The sequence below is a fragment of the Thermobia domestica genome, chromosome 2 (assembly GCF_964235325.1).
Source record: "Thermobia domestica chromosome 2, izTheDome1.hap1.1, whole genome shotgun sequence".
NCBI classification, from domain to species: domain Eukaryota; kingdom Metazoa; phylum Arthropoda; class Insecta; order Zygentoma; family Lepismatidae; genus Thermobia; species Thermobia domestica.
In genome coordinates, this window is record NC_137455.1 from 192,596,857 (window position 1) to 192,610,731 (window position 13,875).

The 13,875-nt window shown below is 34.2% G+C and overlaps 1 protein-coding gene across 3 annotated transcripts in view; it reads right to left on the reverse strand.

The window, feature by feature from the left end:
- Positions 1–13,875, reverse strand: part of hop (tyrosine-protein kinase hopscotch) — a 79,550-nt gene that overhangs the window by 8,659 nt on the left and 57,016 nt on the right. For all 3 annotated transcript variants that reach the window (XM_081748359.1, XM_081748360.1, XM_081748361.1), the window contains exons 15-17: positions 12,494–12,631; positions 7,230–7,397; positions 6,617–6,786 (exon numbers count right to left, since the gene is read on the reverse strand). In XM_081748359.1, coding sequence (XP_081604485.1) covers positions 6,617–6,786; positions 7,230–7,397; positions 12,494–12,631 — 476 coding nt within the window. The remainder of the gene's footprint in view (positions 1–6,616; positions 6,787–7,229; positions 7,398–12,493; positions 12,632–13,875) is intronic.

Sequence of the window (13,875 nt, forward strand, 5' to 3'; positions counted from 1 at the left end):
TTTTCTTTTGAGACATAATCAATATACGTGTAATATGACCTGCAGCTACACAAGTGCTCAAAACATCTGTTTTTATCACAATAGACACGAATCATTTTCGCTACCATTTTGAATATCAAGATTACTTGGTTTCCTACAGAATACAAAGATGATTATTTATTGACATTGGTATTTGGTTCACCATACCATTAACTGCTTGTACAGATTTTAAGTGATATTATTGTTACAAGCTAAGAGAATTACTTCATTAGCTGCAGAGAAAGAACGAGGTTCTTGTTTAATTGTAACTACCCATTTCTAAATTGGTACGCGTGTCATCGATCTCTATATTTTAAACTACATTTCGCAGGTAACAATCGCGCGAGCTTTACTTACCTAAAAAGCACAATTAATGTCTGACGATAGTTCATCATTGACATTTTTCCCAATTTCACCACCTTACATTAGAAATACGCATCTGATTATTCACACACGATTTATTCTCCAGCTATTGTGATAATGTGCAAATTTACTGGGGTTTACCATAATTTTGTTGGTAATTCCTAATTAGAATTAATACAAAACCACCCTTACGCGAACTTCTTGGGCGTTTTAAGAAACATAAAGAACTATTTCAGTTTACTATTACAGCGTATCCTAGCACACCTTCCTCAACATAATATAACCCATTATTGTATTTAAATCTTACAGTCAAACCTATTAATATAAGAACGTGATATTTCCGAGACATCCAGTACAAATTTAAAATCTGGACCAAAGTCAGCACATTAAAAAGATAATAATGGTGGTAGGTTGTAGTAGTCCGAACGAGGCTCTTATGGGACATCACGAACATGTTATACAGGGTATACGGGTGTTCAAAAGCATACAGTAAGCACGTGTACCCACCCCAAGAAGGCACATAAGCAGTTGTTCGGGCAGAAAGATCATCATATGCATGCTGAATATTTGTTTGGGATATGGTATCCCACACTCGCTCTAGATCTTGACATACAGGGATGAAGACCGTTACAGAAGCCCGGATGGCAGTCGAGTTTCCCCTTTTAATGTCCCACAGGTGCTCGACAATGCTTAGATTCGGTTATCAGGTTAGAGTAAAAGATAGATATGATATAAAAGATAGATATGAACATAGCACGCTGAGTTGCAAGTTAGCTTGTTGGAAGATGCAGTTCTACAGCGCACAGATAACGATTAAGTCTAAGATAGACATCTTTCCGTTTATGAAGACCAAAAGTGAGAGAGATGTCTACCCCATTGCCATTGTACCGGAAAGCTAGGTGTAGGTCCCGTGTGCTCACCAACTCACCTGCACACCTACGAACACGCACACAACCGCTACTATGTGTGAGAAAGAAACAATTCTCATCGCTGAATACCACTGCCCTCCTTTCTCCTTACCCCTACAGCCTCTTCTGATACCATGGGGTGATTATATGTTAGGGGTGATCGTGTGAGAGGAACACAGGAATATAAACTTGCCTCGGCAGAGGAACATAAACTCAGATACCTCTGACTGCACTGGTAGATGCTCTATCAGTTAGGGTGACCCGAACGATCCTTTTGTTCAGGCGTTCTCTGATGTATCGCGCAGATACTGGAGGGCACGCACATACACTACATTTGTCACGCTGTCCGCCGATCTTCAAAATACTAGGAGCATGTCCTCTACGGACACTACACTCAGACTGCCCTCTGCAGATACGCATTCTGCGGTCTGAATTTCGTTCAAACCGAACAACGTACACGAACTGTTCTTAAATATGTTTACATCAGTGTATGTTGAGTTTAGATGTTTGTGTGTCTTTGTAAGAGTTGACATGTGAACCAAAGAAAACAGTAGATGGGATTCATAAGCGGTGAAAAACCAAAATATTGTATATTGAAGAAAGCAATTCTGCGACTGCGAACATAAATACTGCAGTTGTGCTTTGTTTGACTTCCTATATATTTCCAGTTAGAGATACAATGCAAAACCCTACGACTGTATATATTCTAATAAAGATGTTCAACCACAATGGTACATTTGTCTTTGTCCCTGTTTAATGCAATCATGCAACATTTATCTTCGTTCTAGCCTTTCGATGTTGAAATGGAAAGATTGCAACTGTATTATTTACCTTTCCTTTGTGGACTGAATTCTGAATAACTTCTTCTGAATCTATAGATAAGAAAGGCTTCGAGTTTTGATAAGTGCTGAGTTAGTAACGAATGAAGAGAGTCAAAGGTATATAATGAGCTAAGGAACCTATGTTGGTCAGACATTCCAGCGTTCAAAACATATACAAAAATGAAAGAATTAATGTAACGACAGTAAGGAATCAAAGTAAATGTGATGATTATAGAATATTACTGTTTCATATGTTAGAAGTAGAAACAACCATCAGAGCAAATAGAGCAGGAGTTAGATAGAAGTCGTCAAAGGAACCATTTTCAAACACAAGAATTTTCTCAGATTTGCAAAAAGTAATAGCAATAATATTCATATTTAAATACTTGTGATCACTTTTAGGTACTAACAGTTAACATACACACCTTTGGGGCAGTACCCACTGAGAGTTTATATGTTCGGATCCCACGCTACGCCGTACGTCTCATATAGCTTCTCTGCTGAAAGGAATACTTTACTATAAAATAAATCAACTACAGAGTGTTAATGTTTCAAATGTCGAAGATTCTATCTCAAAGCAAACTGACCTGCTTTTGAATAATGTTTTTTGTTTTAATGGGAGCTATAATTTCGCTTGCGCATTTGGGCTAGTCAAAATAGTTAATACCGTTCACACAAAATTCGAGCAGTCATCAGTGGCAAAGTATTAAACAGAACAACGATTACATGTTATTTTGCCTTAAAATGTCTAGCCGTTGAGTGTGATATTCACTTATTCCATTCTATAATGTAGTACTTCAATGGGCGGCTATACACTACTTCTCAAAGGACCGACGATGTAGAATCAGGATCGTTTGATAGTATTAACTGGATACATATATAACAGGAAACAACTTGTATTAAGAAACAGAACAAATTAACATAACAGACAACAGAACAAATTAAACCTATAGGCCAAAGATACGGATTTGAAAGTTAGCTATTAATTTGCGATGATCAAAGAGGAAATCAAGGAAGACAGGTCGAAAGGAAATTCAGGTAAAAGTTAAAAGAAAGAAGAAGAAGGAAAAAAAGAAATTTGAATACAGTCCTAAGGAGAAGGATATACAATGGAACATGTAGTTGGATATAATAATAATAAGACGAAGAATAGGGAGAAATTTAATAAAAGGCAGCGGAAAGAGAGAAGAGAAATTTGTACCTCAGTAAGTCGTTGAAAGAATTTCGAATTTTGACCTGTGGAAGGAATGTTATACAAGAATAAGTGTTTTAGAAGGAGTAGTGAATGACTAAGATTTTTGAGATTTTGAAGACAAAGGAAATAAAAGATGTAATAACATCTGCTGAAAGGAAGTAGAAGTATTTTAAAGTATAGGAGAAACGTTTGCACTAGCGTTAGAGCGGAAGATGTGGAGCTACGAGAGATAACAAGAGAATCGAAGATGTTACGGGTGAAAGGATCAGTATTTTACGTAGGGCTGTTTTAAAAGTACTTTATAGTTGCTACTGAATTACAATTTTAAGATTGCATAGGAGAGCATAGTGACTCACTCTGGTATGAGGGATCCCTGGTTTGATTCCAGACCATATGAGATTGTGGTGAACCGTGGGTTTTTTCAAGGTTCTGTATTCTCTCACATCCTAACCCCATCAATTATTTCATATATCATCTAATTTCATTAATCATCCGTCACCTTTAGTCCAAGGGTATAATCGTGGGACATAAAACTAGAAATTTTATTTCATTCCATTTCATCTTAAGTTTACATAGTATTCCTTGCATGCCGAAAACCAAGTAAATCTACGAGTATTCCTCGCATGCCGAAAACCAAGGAAATCTAAGACGATAAAAATATTAAAATATATATAAGAAGATTTACTTTTTTTCCTTTCTTCATGGAAAGGATGAAAGTTTAACATCCAAATTTCTTATTATTCAATATCTCTTCCTACGGTCACTAACTATCGTTATTTAAGCCTTCAATAAAAGGACACAAATTTTCAAACCAGTACAAGGTTTCTGATCAGGCATAAATACGGATAGACAAGAGAAAGAAAACAAATACGAAAACGAATAGTGATTAGTCCTATGATAACGCAATTTTAAAGCCAATATTCCCATAGGAACTTCCTTTTTTATCATCATCTTTTTTTTTATTATTATTATTTAGTTTTTTACTCATACAATGAACTAGTTAGATCCACAGTTTATAGTATATTGTGATTTGTTGTAGTAAAATACATTCAGCACTAACCAACGTTCCGTTTCATTTTCATAAAGCAGAACACAAGTCGATTCTAATGGTTTTGAAACATCAAGTGTAGTAATATAACTAGTAAGTTGAAACTTAATGTTGTATATTTACTTCTTCCATTGACATCGTTTTATTCCTTTTGAAAAATTTCATTTGGGTTCATTCAATCCAAAACAATATATTCACGGTAACGTTACTACGCAGAATTATTTCTGGAAATAAAGGTCAAAATTATGCACAAATGTACTCCATTCTGTTCCATGGAAGTAATTTTTGAATCTCACCACCAAGAGAGAACAGAAGAGTATCTAGTTATGCGAAAAAGAATCAGTATGTAATTGTAATGCTTTGTAATACTCATAATATATCAAGTTTCTAAACTTGTATGGACAAATGAAATGTTTAATGCACCCCTAGAACTTTGGATGGAATAATACGAAATCTCAAATTCGCAAAATTAAGATCTGAATTAGCATCAACCATCCAACAAGAAAACATTTATTGCATTCTCGAAGTATAGGTTAGATGCTATTATGCTACATACTCTCTATTAGCTAGACCAGTGTTTCTCAAACTCTGTGGTCATTTTAGATTGAATATGTGTCCAAAATGGATAGAAGTAATAAAATTCAAATGAATTGCATATCACACACTGTAGTGAGAATCTCAAACAGCTATAGAGTATATAAATAATACATATTAAGATAAGATTATACAAATTCTAATAGCTGATATAATTTATTATAATATATTCTCGATAGCCTGCAATTATTTTAAAAAATAATTAAAAAATAAAGCTAAAATACGAGTTTTCTTCTATTAATCTAATATATAAAAGTGAAGTGACTATGTTTGTGACTTCGATAACTCTAACCACCCGACCGATCTCGATCAAATTTTCAACATGAGAGGTTTTCGGGCCTGGGATGGTTTTTATCATTTCACTTTAATGGTGCATCTTGGGGGAGGGGTAGATATATAACAATGATTGAAAATGACCGATATTAGTGTCGAATCCCCAGTTTTCGGGGTCGTTGAGGTGAACAAGGACACTTCCGATGCAGTTTAAATCCAAATTTAGCCCCACTGCCCTTTATGTCCAAAATGAAACGTATTCTTCCTGAGTGAAGGACGAACAATCTGCTAGTACTAATATAAAATTAGGAAATTTAAATAATAATATTTCAAAAATAAGAATACTGATGTAGTTGTATATGTTCAAAAATTTAAAAAAAACGATAAATCCACTTTCGAAGCGAACAAGAAAAGGTGGTCCGTAGAACATTCTGACTAATGAAAATGGTTCTCACTCGAAATGAGGAGCATTGAGTTAGGTTACCTTTTATGTACTGTTTAAACAAAATGAATTTCATCGTGGTGCTTAGCAAACCCTCCTAATAATTCTCTTTTCTCTGATATATATTACGGATATTTACATTGTCATTGCTGCCAAAATCATATTGTGAGGAGAGGTGATCATTCATTAGCTGCTAGAAACTATCGAGTGAAATCTTGAGTAATTTGCTTCACCCCTGAGCATTTGGCATGCAAATATTTGTTTTCCGATGTAGAAGATAAACGAAGTCCACTAAAAAGAAGCTCAGCGCCAAAATATTTTATTTACAGAAATAAAAGAACTGAAGTGGCTACTCAGAGATAATCAAAACCTTCAATAAAAGTAGTACGTAAAGAGCTGAAAAATGGACCTTTGAAATTATAAATCGAAATAGTCTGCAATATCTATCCTCCTGAGAATACCCATTTTCATTTAGTGCAGATTAGTGTTCCGAACTTGATATACTGTATATGGCGGAAACATGCATTTTTACAGTATGTATTATTTTCTTTGTCACCTGAATATCTCCTTCAATCATTATTATCAAGAAAATAATGTTAAGCTTTTATAATCAGTCTATTGTAAAATAAAAATCATACTAGATGAGAAAGTTACCGAAGTTTCGTTCCTTGCATCCCGCTTCCCCAGTCTGTAATTGTCTACGTAATTACAAATAAGATATTTTTTTTAATTACGTTATGATTAATATAATATTGAGAAGATGAAGTTTATAATGACATATCACAAATTATTTTCTTAATAGTACGCAGCAAAAGATACGCTGATTTATGACTTGGTACAATGACACTTATACACAGATTAAGCCTATGGCAAAATGAATTAACTACAATTACAAACTTAACTGAATAAATAAACATTAAAAGAAGAAGCAAAACGATCGAAAAAAATATTTACCATCTAATAGGAAGGTTTCTTATTGTCTTCAAGATGTAGTAATGATTTTTTCCAGTGACTTGGGCCAGCCCAAAGTCAGATATTTTTACATGGTCCCCACTAGCTACTAATATATTACGAGCTGCAAGATCACGATGCACAATATTCTTTCGTCCTAGATACTCCATTCCCTATAAAAAAAAGTAATACAAGAAATGCGTTATTTTCTTTCTTACGACGAATGTGAATAATAAAATATCAAGTTTGAATTTGAAGGAACAAAATAATGTATCAGAAATATATACAAAATAATACAACATACATTAGAAATTACATTACATTTATTATTGTATCTATCTGTTACAAATGAAGAAAGAAACGCTACTCTGTTTTTGCATTAGAGTTTTGTAAATAACCACATTAGTGTACTACTATTCTGCATCAATTTGTGGATTGAAACTGTTAATAATTTCAAAGAAAGGCTTTTTCCTTAATTACGATTCTTCTTCACAGAATAATAAACTTTAACAGACACTCTTGAAGTTGGTAATATATTTAATAAAAGTGTATATAAAATAAGCGAAGAACAAATATTATACTAGACACACTTGTCACAAAGCACGTTGTAACTTACTTTTGCTACATCATAAGCGAACTTGAGAAGCTGCTTGTCTGTTAGTCTGTCTCGATGCATTCTTAAATAGGCCAGAAGTGAACCATGTTCGACATATTCCATTACCAGCTGCGTTTCTGGATCTTCAATAACACCTTTTACCTCAACTATGTTAGGATGTTTAAGTGTCTGCAAGATACAAATCATGAAATGATACACTGGAAAGACAAACTTTATATGCTATAAAACAATACGTATTTACTATTATATAAAATCGAAGTTAAAATCCTTTTTGTTTCATGCTTGTTAAAATATAATATGTCTACGAAGTGTTAATTTAATTTTTTCGGATCTAATTAGCGCTGTGATAATTGATCATATATTAATATTGTTTAAGTGTCTTTCAAATAAAAATTGATAGAAAAGGGAGTTACACTCGTCACATAATGCGTTTCGGACCTCAGCAAGACCCTACAACAAGTATACTGAGGAACAAACTAACGAAAGTTACCAAATCTATGAAAGGAAACACCCTAATTCTAGGTTTGACACGTTGACTAAGATCACTGATGTTTCTATCCTAGCTCCAAAGCTACTATTGTAACAATGCTTCTCACAAATCTTGACAACAGCCCAATATTATGACTTGTTTTTTAACTGCCCGGATTCCAAATTTAGCTATTCATTCTGTGGATTTATTCATTCTATACAGAAAAAATCCCAAATCTCCCTTTCTGTATTATGTTAGATTTATACAATACTATTGGTTTCAGTTGTATCATGTATTATTATTATTTAAAATGCTGAGAAATCCTGGTGCTAAGTCCGAGTCATGTTCCTTCATTCTACGTGAAATAATTAACTTTAAATTACGTACATTATTTCTAAACTGCAAGCACATGACTCTTGATATATAAATAATAACAATAATTCAATCCCCTACCAGCCTGTCACGTCAGACATAAAGAAATGTCTCCTCAATCTCGTTAGCCTCCTTTATGAAGTTGTCTTCCCATCCTCAAAAGGAGGAGGAGGTAGATTTTGATTCGAACTCTTCGAAACGACATGACATGAAACGACCCTGCCGTGGAACATGGGATTTGGCACTTGAATTTAACAAAGAAAGTAGAACTGATGGGTATGGATAATAAAAAAGAATGAAGAATAGGTATTTGGTCTTTGCTTAAAGATATCAATGGACACATAATTCAATAATAATAAAATCTTACGTTGTAAGCGTCTATATTTTATAATTAACTGTACAATTTCGACGGATAACCTCCGCCATTATCAATGGTATCAAAGGAACTTCCGCTCATCACTTCTTGTAATATGAACTTGAACATTCCTGAGCTAAGGTTTTGATGCGTAAAAACATTTATCAACTTGTACATTCGATGAAAACGATAACTTTGGTTCATAAGAAAAAGAAACGAAAAAAAAAATGTATTTTTGAAATAAAACCTGATCACCTTAAAATCAAATTCATCCAACTGCAGTATCCATCCAAAGAGACTAATCTGGTGCATCTCACTGAATTTCTTTGTGATAGGTAATATAAAACACTAATAAATAATCTGCAAATACTAATAGCAATCTTCCTAGACAAAACTGTTCTGGAACATTAAAACACGCAGCAACGCTCACAAATGTTCAAATGAAATGAACATTTTTAGTCCAAAGTCCCACAGTTATGCAATATAGGCTAACGGATGATTACTAAAAGTGAATGATTACGAAAGAATTGATGGAATGAGAATGTGGAAGGAGACACGATGTTATCCACCACGAACTTACAAACGTGTTCATATTCGCAGACGAAGTAATGATTTGGGGGAAAAAAAGAGAAGTACAAAGAACTAGATGTTTGGGATAAATCTACAGGTGAATGTTGTCTCTATAAAAGCAAAGAGAAAACTGAAGCATTGGCCATTTTAAGAAATAAGTATCAACAAGATAAACTAATAAAACTGGTGGGAGAACCCTGAGCGTAGATTGACTTTCATGAACCTGAGTCTGAAAGTGACGACAGACAGCGAAATGAGAGAAAAAAATTACTAGGGTACTACGCCAATGAGGGAGAATAAAACATCTGATACAGGATCGCAACGTATCTACGAAAGTAATAATGTTACTACACAACACATGCTTTATACCCAATCACAACCAACGCTGCAAAAACACGGATAATCGAACAAATGAAATGAAAATAAATTTCACTGAAACAAATACCTTTGCTGTAATAACCTGTGTCGCAGTTTCAGTTATACAACGTGCGCCCATGAGGATATCGAGCTTTTACAAGAACAGTAAACTTCCTTAAAAATGTTATCGCAGTATAAAAATACTGGAAAGACTTTTGTCTAAGCTTACTATTAATGCCTGCTTAAATTGTTTTGATGCAGATGCAAACTGGATAAATCTTTGCCGAAACGTTGCAGATGATGAGGATACTGAATGGTAATGCATCATTATCAAGAACCAAGGTGTTTCAATGGTACAACCATGGACGCTAAAATACTGAGGGATCCAAGGTCAGAACTTCTTTGAATGTCAAGAAATGAGGAACATATGGAGAAATTTCGTGCACGGTGAAAGTTAATACAAACGTAGCCACACAACAACTGTTAACCATGCTTGGGATTAAAAAAAAAATGTTTATGTTAATTTTAACCAAAGACCTGAAAATGTGAAGTGTATGCTTGTCTTGCAGAATTCCTCGAATTTTTTTGACAGAACAGCAAAACACCAAAAGGAAAGAGTCATGTGAGGTTTTGGTGGCTACTGCAGTACGGAACAACTTCCTCAGTGAATCGGGGCAAGTCATGAAACCTGGCGTTCAACAATTTCGTATGAAAGCTTCACACTACATGCATATGTTGCACGCTTACCGACATACAAACTACATCAAACAACAACCCAGGCACTAACAGGAAGCTAAGATAAACGGCTTTCCAGTGCTGTCATACTATGATAACACTGTTTAGGGAGTTAATTGTTTTTGTAAAAGTTTGGGAAAGTTATGGGCGCACCTTGTATATCATTACCTTCACCAGACAATTCTGATGAAGGCAATGATATATTGCTGAAACTATAACACAGGTCATTAAAATAAAGGTGTCTCCTTTAATTACATATTATTTTGACTTAAATTATATATAGTTCCAAAGTTAGAAGAAGGTATTTTCAGATAATGACGAAATCAGAGTGGAGCAGAATCCAAGCAACAGAGATGAGATTCTGAAAAGAAAAGATCCAATAAGGAATTTAATAATCAGAGATTTAGTCAACCAACAGAGTGTCTGAGTAAGAGTAGAATACCTATGCTACGCTGATATGGATAGGTGCAAAGAATGAAAGAAGAAAGATTACCTAAGAAGTTTCTACACATGATATTATTTATTTATTTATTTATACATATTGCTTGGTACTAACGGCATCTACAGCCTTAAATCCGTTATGTATGAGGAATGACGTTCCTCGGCGAGCACATTATTCGGGGAAGGAGGAAGAAAGAAATGAATTGGGAAGGACGCGGCCTGAGACCTGTATGCTAGGTACCATCCCGGCATTTGCCTGATGTGAATGAGGAAGATCCACGAAAAAACTCACTCACTATCGCTAGCCTGAAAAAGCCCTTTTCGACAGTGTCCTCACAGGAAATCGAACCCAGGACCACTCGCACCAAAGCCAAGAATTAGCGATTACCCTACGGGTCACTTTACACAGTATAACATGAAACAGCTACAAGAAATTCCAAGGAACACACCAGGATGAAATACAATCGGATGTGGAAGAAAAAGAATAAAATGGGGAAGGTCATTTATGATTCGGAAAGTTTTATTTCTCTGTAGAAACAAGTGAAAGGAATTTTCATGGATCGAAAATTTTCATTACAATGTAGAAACAAATGGAAAAACTTTTCATAATCCGGACAATTTTGAATATTATATGTAGTGATGTTAGGTGGAAAATTTTCCACTATACTTAACTGCACATTGAGCTATAAAATTGAATTCCTGTAGAGGAAACTTAGACAGCAACAAATAATTTTCCAATTAGCTTTCGGGAACAGGAAATTTTTTTAATATATCGAGTTGGCAAGTACAAACTTATACTAGTTTCTCTCTCTCTCTGTATATATATATGCCTATGTAATGAAGTAATTACATAAAAGTTCCTTATGACTGTTATTCTTGTAACTCCTAAGCTCCTTCGTGGCTAAGCGGTTAGCGTAAGCGCCTTTGGCGTGGGAGACCCGGGTTCGATTCCCGGCGGGAGCTCATGTGGTTCGGATTCCACGTTAAACAGTAGGTCCCGTCTCATATAGCCTCGCTGCTGAAAGGACGTTAGACTCAAAACTCAAATCAAATCAAATCTTGTAACAGAAAATAAGAAGAAATGCCTTTGACTTTATTGTGTTTAAAGCTATGAGAAAACATCGTCTTACGCGTATTAAATTAACGAAACATGATTTTGTGAGATCAAAGGTGAATTCTGAGGGAAGACTACATTGAAGATTTTGAAACATTTTTGCAGAAATGAAGAATCGTTAGATTTTCACTTCCTGAAACTTCTTTCAAACAATATTTACTAGAAATAAATTTTAGAGTTAAATAACGATGTAGAGATAAGTGGAGTATGTTTTTATGAATCGGAAAATTTTCCGGAAAATTTACATCACTGATCTAGTGTGAAGAGAGGTGAAATGAAGTAACTCGCCGGAGAGGTCCCGTGTAAACTCAGATCTGGCAGGATGCTATAATTGGGAATTATTAATGATGATAATGATGATGATGATGATGACAATGAGGATGATGATGTCGTTAATTTTTTCTCCAGCTATTTTCTATTTCCTCCTTTCCAAATATACAGTAAAACAAATATTGTTTCGTAGACCTGTCTTACAGTTTAAAATCTGCAAGTGCAGGTTATTATTATATTGGAACCTAGACATATATATTGGAATTCCTTAGTTACTTTGAGTCAGAGATCACAATTGCGTATTAAAATAAGCTGAAGCCTGCTTTAAGTTACCCATCTTTAAATTCATAGAAAATATCCAACTTTTAAATTACATACTACTGAAACCATATAGCTGAATTTATACGCCTAAAAAGCAGATGGCCAAATTAAGCACTTGGCCAACTTAACAGGTTGTACTACATCCTTAAGTCAAATATGATATCTCAAAAAAGAAAAAGAAGCAACAATTCCTAAAAGCAGTATGATATTTTCATTTAAAAGAGAGGACTTAGTTATTTGCTTATAAGAAAATATAATACCTTCATTATGTCAATTTCCCGTCGTAGATCTTGAAGCCCTTCTTCTACAGCATTTTTCTTTAACTTCTTTACGGCCACTGATTCATGACTTCCATTGGGATGTGTCAAAACTCCCTTGTACACCTCACCATAAAAACCCTGCCCAACAGGAAGAAACACACAAGGAATGTTTTATTTTAAACAGAACAAGCAACAGTAACTCTCACATTCAACCATTTTGCTTTAAAGAAATTGTATATTTTCTGATTTCTCATTGTAAAAATTACATTTCACTTTGTCTGATATTAGTTTCTAAAATACTAATAAAGAACCTCTCATGTAATCGTTAAAAATATTTTCTTAATCAGATGTTCAGTTTAACAATTCTGAGCAAATGCTCCACTCGAGCACTCGAAATGTCAATGAACAAAATAGTTCAAAAGTTCGTAATAGTACACGTGTTTCATTAAGTAAACTGTATTTTACCCTCCATAAAGCAAGCATTTGTTTCATATCGAACAATGGTTCCGAGAAGGCTAGGTTTGGCAGATTTAACTGAAGGCAAACCCGGAGACAAAGGATTAAAATTTGAAACTGAAAATTTCTGCAGTTACTCCACCGTTATTTAACATTTATAACCACTATTACTAACATTACTATTACTACTGATAGTGATTACAGACGCGTCCCTTATTCATATATTTTAGAGCTTCTCATTGTTAAAGAGGAGTCCGATTTAACCGATAACCATTCTGTGGAAAAAATTTAGAGATTATTTTCAACTTCATCTGAACACAAATTTCAGTCATCACTAGTTCAGTTGACATTCTGTTTTAATCATCTGCTCATAAAGCTTTTATTAACTTGCGTTACTGACTGACACGGGGACTTCTTCAGAACTGCAAATACCATGACACTGTCACCATGTATGCATGTTTCTTCTGTACACGCTTTACAACAGTATGTCTACTGATAGTGAATATATATATATGGGCTGCGAACGGGTTTTAATTAATCCCACGTTATAATTATTTATCCCATTTCAAAAATGCTTCCTTTCAGTTTTTTCACTTATTATATAAAATAAATAGTTATTCTGTGAATTACGTTATATATATATATATATATATATATATATATATATATATATATATATATATATATATATATATATATATATATATTGATAGGGTCTTTGAAAAGCGGACGCGAGAAGAGTTTAAAGTATTTGAATGATTCGAAAATGCTCTATTTCAGTCTTTATACATTATATATATTAGATAATAGTGGCATTTGAAATGCTAAATTAAGCTGGAAGCTCATAACAGTGACGCACACGTAATAGTTTAATTTGTAGTGCCTTTAAACAAACTGTATAGATCATTACCGCCATTCTTCAACAA